Source organism: Beta vulgaris, chromosome 8 (genome assembly GCF_026745355.1).
Source record: "Beta vulgaris subsp. vulgaris cultivar EL10 chromosome 8, EL10.2, whole genome shotgun sequence".
In the NCBI taxonomy this organism is placed as follows: domain Eukaryota; kingdom Viridiplantae; phylum Streptophyta; class Magnoliopsida; order Caryophyllales; family Amaranthaceae; genus Beta; species Beta vulgaris.
This window is the reverse complement of record NC_079209.1, coordinates 27,249,058-27,257,891: the sequence shown is the minus strand read 5'-3', so window position 1 is coordinate 27,257,891 and position 8,834 is coordinate 27,249,058. Positions and strand designations below refer to the sequence as shown.

Sequence of the window (8,834 nt, the reverse complement as noted above, 5' to 3'; positions counted from 1 at the left end):
ATTGAAAATGTAGTAGTGCATACACCTTTGAAAAGTAGATGGGGCATTACGCAAACCAAATGGCATCCTTCAATATGCGAATCAGGCTCACCCACTTTCTATTACAGATAGCGTACATAATTCTTGCTTCACGTAATTTTATAATCTCTTTTCCACAACCTCTTTGAGGTTAGGATTGATCCTTCTCTGATGCTCAATGAAAGAGGCATTACTATCAGTGAGATGTCAAAATGCATAACAAGAGAAGGGCTTATCCCCTTAAGGTCATTAATCGAGTACCGAATGCCATCTTTATATTTTTGCAATATCTCAATCAATTTTGATATAGAGATGTCATCATGATTCGAGTTGACAATAAGAAGATAAGTACATGCATCATCAAGAAAAACATACTTAAGAGAGGAAGGAAGGGGTTTGAACTCAAACTTCGGAGGAGGCTTAGAACTCTCCTCTTTATCAGTGGATGTCGCAAGAACCTCAAATGTTTCTTCATGTGTCTCCCTAATGGTATTGATATCAAGAATCATGGAGAATTCATTCACCTCTTTATGTCAAAGCTCAGAGCATCGATACTAGAAGCATATAGCTCATCTCCGATGCGAACCACGCTCTCAAAATCTTCCATCTCACTCTCCACTAGATTGACCTAACGAATTCTCTCTATCATTGGTCTCTTCAACGTTTTGGAGAACTCAAACATAACCCTCTCATTGACTACTTCAACCGTGATCATATCATTTTTGCAGTTTATCATGGCACTTAATGTCTTAAGAGCTTCTCTTCCAAGAACGAGAGGAGCCTCCGGATCTTCCTCCATATCCATCACCACAAAATAGCATGACACAAACACATGCCCAACTTGTATTGGCACATCCTCCAACTCACCATGTGTCATCTCACTATTCGATCTGCCCAATTGAATAGTCTTCCATATAGGATGAATTGGATAGTTAAGATGCTTATCTATGGACAGAGGCATCAAACTTACACTTGGTCCTAAATTGGCAAATGTGCCCTTAGGCTCCAAGTCACCTATCTTCACTGCTAATGTGAAGCTTTCGGGGACTTGTTGCTTCTTGAGCATAGCACGATGCACAAGAGCACTTACTTGGTATGGCAAAATGATGAGCTCATCTTCTAGCTTTCGTTGGTTAGAGAGGATATCCTTTAATGCTGACATTTGAGACGTAGCCTTAAGGAAAGAAATTTCGATTTGAAAACATGACATCACATTGAGGAACTTGGTGAACTAATCACCCAATTTTTCTCTCCACCAACCTTTGAGGGTATGGAACAGGTGGCACATAGGTCTTAGTGGGTGGAGATGATGACAATGGAGCTTTTATCACCAACTTAAACTTATGTCTCTTCCTTCTCCACATTCCTCAACTTCAACTTCTTTCTCAAATTTATCAACTTCAACTTTCATCTCTAGGCCTCCTTAATTTTATTTCTTCACTCTCATTAGGCATCTTGGAACCCTCATAACTTGTTCTTGTTCTTGACCTCAAATGGATAGCTTTCGCTTGGTAAGTTTGGGGTTAGGAATGGGTTGGCCCAGAAGTTAATTTGTAGTGGTTGACGGGTTTTCTCGGCTACTTGGATAATTTGGGTTTGAAGTATTGTGTTATGGGATTGGAGCAATTTAAACTTTTTCTCATGGCTTTGGAGAATTTGGTTCATGGATGGACTAGAGTTATTGGATAATTTGGGTAGAGTTTGGCCAAGGAGGTGGATGGGTTTGGGATTTTGTTGAGTGGAGGATTAGGAGGAGCCTTTTGAAATTAGATCTTTGGTGTGAAGTTTGGTAGACATTATACCCTTGTAAGGATGAACCATCCTGTTTTTAGTTTTGGTTATACCCTTGCACATACCCTTGGTTTTGAGCTTGGATATACCCTTGTTGAGGTTGGTTGAAGCCTTGGTTGTAGCCTTATTGAGGTTGGTTCCAACTACAGTAAAAGCATACAAAAGATTCTCTAAGTCTACTCGAATTTATATAGGCTTATCTACTACTCGAAACTCAAATGAGTTTAACTTCTATAACATATTAAATTAATAAACTTTGAACGATGTATTGAAATACAGAATAATCCTATACATATTTAACCAAAAACAAAGCATCAATGATGCACTTTACAGAGAAAGACAAAAAATGCTCCTTTATTTTAAGGGTAATGTTATATGTAGCCCTTCATTAAATACATTTATTTAGATGGAAACAGTTTAAGAATTCAAGACACATTTTCACATCAACTGAGGTAATAAATGCTTGATTCAATATTTTATTTTCATTTTAATCACCTTATACATAGCCCTAAGGGCTATGTATATCATTTTCCTTATTTTAATTATGAAGTTGTTTTGCAAATACATGACACTCTTAGTGTAACAGCCCGTATTTTTAAGTATGTTATAAATTAAGTAATTGTGTTTATTAGTTTAACTAAGCTTTATATCAAACAGAGATTACTAAGAATTATTATTTTAAATACAATTATGATGGTGCGGATTTTATCAAATTGAGGTATTTAGTAAATGATTTTAAGCTTAAAAAGAAAAGAAAAAAAAAACCATTCTTTGAGTTCTCATTCTTCCTCGTGTCATCTCCTCAAAGTCACACCTCATCACTCTCATCTTCTTCGTGTCTTCAATTGAATCAGCCATAAAATATTTCAAGTTCAATCTGTTCCAAAGTCTTCAACTTTTAATTGGAGATGAGTAATTTTCTTTGAGGAAAACTAATTGGTTCAAACAAGTTGTTTAGGGGTAAACCCCAAATCTTCCTTTCTCTCTCACGAGTTGCTTCACTTATAATTTACTAGTTTTGAGTTGAAATCGGTCTGGCGACCGTGCTTGTGGTCTTCCGCCGATGAGTTACTGGTGGTCCTTTTTGCGTCGTCGTTGCTGGTGGCCCAAATCACCATAGTTGTGCAATGTTTTGTCTCTTCTCTGTTGTTTTCTCTCTCCTCTGCTTCGCCATTACTGTTGTTGTGTTATCGCACCTCCGCGAGTTGGTGCTGCGATTGCTACGCTGGTGGTGGTCGAGTGTATCGTTGTTGCCTTTGTTTTCTCTCTCCTGTGTTATGTTGTTGCAGTATGTTGTTGTTGCTGCTCCTTATTCGTAGTTATTGTAAATTATTGTTGAGCTTCAGTTCTAAAATTCTTTGGGAAGGTATAAATCTGTGGTTAAGTATTACTCTTATTTCTGAATTAAAATCTGATTTATATATGTTTAATTATAAGTTTTTCTACGTTATGCCCTCGTGTTTTTTCATTTTCTACGTTGTACCCCATCTTTCTGGCATTTCTACACTGTGTCCTTGTGCTATCTATTTTTAATACAAAATACCATTAATGAGGGCTTATAAATAACGGACGTTAGGTTTGGCATTGAATGTGTCACCTACCGTCAATTTTATAATTTTTTCGAACTAACAAAAAAGAAAAGAAAATACCCCTCCTCTCTCTCCTGTATTGATCATTCAACTTCCTTACTCCCTCTTCTTCACACTCTGTCCCAAAAACAAAATCCCAGAGCAAAAAATTTACCCTATTTTGCGCAATTGAACAACAAAGATGATGGCGGTTGAATTTTGAAGAACCCTAGCTAACGGTGGAGTCTTTTAAGCGCAAAATTCTTGAACTCAGTTGCGGAAATTGAAGTGAAATCCTTCTCCTTAGGTATAATTCAAAAAATTACAACATTGTTGATGATGGAAAGGAGCTTCAAAGAGAAAAGGAAGAAGATTAAGATTTGGACAGGGGAAAGAACTTAATAAAAGGGAGTCAAACCCTAGTTTTTTTGGTGGGAAAGTTTCCCTCTCATGTTTTTTATTAACAACTACTCAAATTAATTTAATTAATTAATCATTATTAATTCACTAACGGGACACATAACAGCCACTTAACAGCAATGGTATTTTGTATTAAAAATAGATAACACAAGGGCACAGTGTAGAAATTCTAGAAAGATGGGGTACAACGTGGAAAATAAAAAAACACGAGGGCATAATGTAGAAAAACCCTTTAATTATTTATGGAATTGCACTAGTATCTGAGTTCTAAGTCTTGTGTTAATTAGCAAAATCAAGTTCTAAAGATAAAAATTGAATCTTTACTCCTTGGTTAGTACATTGAGATGTGTTTTACAGCTTTGAAATCAAAATTTAGATTTTTGATTAAGTTAGTTTACAAAATCAAATTTTAAGAGGAAGTCATGTCCCTGTGAATTGAGTTAATTGGAGATATCATGTAAGATTGATGAATTGAAATAGATTGTGGCACGGGTGGTATATATAAGTTATAGTAGTTCAAAGAAGAGTTTAAAAAGTATGATTGATTGAATTTGTTGATCTAATTATAGTGAGAATTGTTGGTATCATTTAGAAAATCATAATTAGCTCATAAGGTTTAAGATTGATTATTATCTATTTGAAGAATGGTTGTTGATTATGTTATTGTGTTAGGAGAATTACGTTGGATTTCGAGTTGGAGTTGAAGATCAAGATTATCATAAATGTTCATGGAGGTTGCATATAGTTGTTCTTGAGTTGAGGTAACCTTTATGTTCAGCAAAATTTATTTAAGTGCCCGTGTATGCATTATATTGAATTTTAGAAATCATATATCGTTTATAGTCATGGCCATGGTTATAGATGCATCTTCATGTGTGGATTTGTGAAATATATATGACTTTGTTATGCTATTGGAATTTTTCGGATATGATTATATTTAAGAAATATGATTTGAGTATGATAATGTAAAAAGGATTTCGAAATTGTTTTAGCTGGCTTAGTTTATGAACTGAGATGAATAGTGGGCAAGGTACAGGTGGAGGAAAATGATTCGTATATGAGTTAAGACCAGATAAGGTCGAATATTATGTTAAGTTGTGTTATAAGCCTGTACTTGCCAGCGATTTGTGGTAAGTAATTGAGCTATGCCAGCGATTTATTATGAAGGATGGATTCTTTTCCAAACAATTACCAAGTTTGTTTATGATATGAAAAAATTTTGCGAACTAAAATGGTTTTGACGGGCTGAAGTGAAGTTACTGAGTTTTCCGCTCATTTTAGTTTTTGTTTTTGTTTTGTATTTTCTTTCGTAATTTGCAGGTATATGTTCGGGTTTTGGAGTGAATCAAGAGAAAAAGGTTTCAGCTAAGAGATGGAAATTAAATTAGTAATTCGAAGTTATATTTAGAGTATAAGTTGTTGAATATTAAGTTCTCATTTGATGGTTAAATATTCAATTGTTTTGAGAATCAAGTAATTGTAATCTGTTATTGGTTTTGAAGATGATTTGTTGTGGGTCCATAACCCACAAGTCCAGGATCGTGTAAGAAGGTTTTGTTCCGCTGCACGATAATGTAAATTTGAGGTTATGAAATGTTAATTAAGTGTTATGAATGTTAAGTATGATTGGCTAGCAGCTCGGAAGTGCGGGCTGTTACAGATGGTATCAGAGCATGGTTGTTTTAGAGTTGTCGTGATCTTCATATCATGGCATATGAGTTTAAGAAAGATATTGGAGATTGGTTGAAATTGATTTGGGTTATTAGTTAGTTGAAAATTAAGGAATTGGAATTGAGTAATTGAACGTTGAGTGTTGTAAATTTGAAAAAAAAAAAAGAAAAGTTCTATCGGGGTTTTAGATTTGAGTGGCTATTGGAGGAAGATCGAATTATATTGATTGAGATTGTGTAAAGTTTATAGTTGGAGTTTGTGATTATTAGGTTGGAAAGCAATTTATTTTTGAGATTTTAGAATTTGGATATGAGTTCGTTTTGGTTTGATATTTTGTGGAAATGTTTTCAGAGTTGTACTCGTTTTGAAAAGATCTAAACTTTTACGTTTTCAAATTTAGAGGAGGAAATTTATTTTAAGGGTGGTAGAGTGTAACAGCCCGTATTTTTAAGTATTTTTAAATTAAGTAATTGTGTTTATTAGTTTAACTAAGCTTTATATCAAACAGAGATTACTAAGAATTATTATTTTAAATAAAATTATGATGGTGTTGATTTTATCAAATTGAGGTATTTAGTAAATGATTTTAAGCTTAAAAAGAAAAGAAAAAAAAAACATTCTTTGAGTTCTCATTCTTCCTCGTGTCATCTCCTCAAACTCACACCACATCACTCTCATCTTCTTCGTGTCTTCAATTGAATCAGCCACAAAATATTTCAAGGTCAATCTGTTCTAAAGTTTTCAACTTTTAATTGGAGATGAGTAATTTTCTTAGAAGAAAACTAATTGGTTCAAATAAGTCGTTTAGGGGTAAACCCCAAATCTTGCTTTCTCTCTCACGAGTTGCTTCACTTATAATTTACTTGTTTTGACTTGAAATCGGTTTGGCGACCGTGCTTGTGGTCTTCCGCCGGTGAGTTACTGGTGGTCCTTTTTGCGTCGTCGTTGCTGGTGGCCCAAATCACCATAGTTGTGCAATGTTTTGTCTCTTCTGTGTTGTTTTCTCTCTCCTCTGCTTCGCTATTACTGTTGTTGTGTTATCGCACCTCCGCGAGGTTGTGCTGCGAGTGATGGTCGACTAAATCAAGTTCTAAAGATAAAAATTGAATCTTTACTCCTTGGTTAGTACATTGAGATGTGTTTTACAGCTTTGAAATCAAAATTTAGATTTTTGATTAAGTTAGTTTACAAAATTAGATTTTAAGAGGAACTCATGTCCCACTGTATTGAGTTAATTAGAGATATCATGTAAGATTGATGAATTGTATTATATTGTGGCATGGGTGGTATATATAAGTTATAGTAGTTCAAAGAAGAGTTTAAAAAGTATGAGTGATTGAATTTGTTGATCTAATTATAGTGAGAATTGTTGGTATCATTTAGAAAATCATAATTAGCTCATAAGGTTTAAGATTGATTATTATCTATTTGAAGAATGGTTGCTGATTATGTTATTGTGTTGGGTGAATTATGTTGGATTTTGAGTTGGAGTTGAAGATCAAGATTATCATAAATGTTCATGGAGGTTGCATATAGTTGTTCTTGAGTTGAGGTAACCTTTATGTTCAACAAAATTTATTTAAGTACCCATGTATGCATTATATTGAATTTTAGAAATCATATATCGTTTATAGTCATGGCCATGGTTATAGATGCATCTTCATGTGTGGATTTGTGAAATATACATGACTTTGTTATGCTATTGGAATTGTTCTGATATGGTTATATTTAAGAAATATGATTTGAGTATGATAATGTAAAAAGGATTTCGAAATTGTTTTAGCTGGCTTAGTTTATGAACTGAGATGAATAGTGGGCAAAGTACAGGTGGAGGAAAATGATTCGTATATGAGTTAAGACCAGATAAGGTCGATTTATGTTAAGTTGTGTTATAAGCTTGTACTTGCCAGCGATTTGTGGTAAGTAATTGAGCTATGCCGGTGATTTATTATAAAGGATGGATTCTTTTCCGAACAATTACCAAGTTTGTTTATGATATGAAAAACGTTTGCGAACTAAAATGGTTTTGACGGGCTGAAGTGAAGTTACTGAGTTTTCCGCTCATTTTAGTTTTTGTTTTTGTTTTGTATTTTCTTTCGTAATTTGCAGGTATATGTTCAGGTTTTGGAGTGAATCAAGAGAAAAAGGTTTCAATTAAGAGATGGAAATTAAATTAGTAATTCGAAGTTATATTTAGAGTATAAGTTGTTGAATATTAAGTTCTCATTTGATGGTTAAGTATTCAATTGTTTTGAGAATCAAGTAATTGTAATCTGTTATTGGTTTTCAAAATTCTGAGTAGATAAAGGAAATGTTAACACAACAATCTATTATATTTATAAATGTGATCAATTATAATGAAAGTGGAAATAAGTTTTCAATAAATGATTCAAAGGAAATATAAGGTATACTTTTATAGTATAGACTTTCTCTTTTCGTTTGCATACTATTGTGTATCATCTCCCGTCGTTTTATAGTTTTATTGTTTCACTTTAGAAAAATCATTATATTTGAAAATAAAAGAAATCAAATTTTCAAAAACTTGCAAAATTTCATACTTTCAATTTTGTATTAAAAAATGAACATTAAATAATATATTGATATATAGCTTGACATGAACGGAAAAATAATTTTATACAACCATTTTCAACAACACATTCCCTCAACGAAAAGATCATTGCCCAATAACAAATTCTATTGCACATATAAAAAAATTCTTACGAATCATGGCTTTACTTTTCATTAACGAGTAAGTAAGTAGCATATATTTAGATATAGAACACTATATTTCATTGGTATATATGACATATTTATTGACAAATGATTATCTCAATTACATCTTAATTCACTCATACTTTCATATTTAATTTGAGTTTAGGATATTAAATTTATAAAACAATTAGTGTTTCTTAAAAATAATTAGTTAAAGAAAAAAGCACATACTTCTACTTCTTAGAAACTTTTACTTCCTATATTTCCTTTAGTTAACCAAACAACACTGTAATAGCCCTAAGAAGCCCTAACTCAAAACCCTGATTATGTGCTAAAGCATGAGATCGTGTTAAAGTAACTATAGAGCAGTCTAACTGTGTATTTCCTATGATATTATATTTAATTAGTTAACTTATACTTCCTCCGTTTCTAAATAAGTGCAACATTTGCATAGTGTTTACTATTCACAGTTTAAACTTTAATTAGCTTTGGTGATTTACATTTTAGGAAAAAACATAGTCATGTGGGATCTTGTTAGATTCGTCTGAATGTGAATTTTTTTAATATCAACTTTTTATAATTTTTACTTATTGATAATTGAAGATATTAATGGTTAAATAATGCATTGGCAAACGTGCAAATAAGAAATGTTGC

At 32.9% G+C, this 8,834-nt stretch overlaps 1 protein-coding gene across 1 annotated transcript; it reads right to left on the bottom strand.

The window, feature by feature from the left end:
• Nucleotides 1-646: 646 nt before the first annotated feature.
• Nucleotides 647-1,180, bottom strand: LOC104882915 (uncharacterized). Its single transcript, XM_010667333.1, has one exon. It carries the CDS (start codon nt 1,178-1,180, stop codon nt 647-649), a length of 534 nt encoding a protein of 177 aa, XP_010665635.1.
• Between the last annotated feature and the right edge of the window lie 7,654 nt (nt 1,181-8,834).

Excerpts from the sequence above, each read along its gene's own strand:
- LOC104882915 (XM_010667333.1), bottom strand. The coding sequence starts at position 1,180 with ATGTCAGCATTAAAGGATATCCTCTCTAACCAACGAAAGCTAGAAGAT.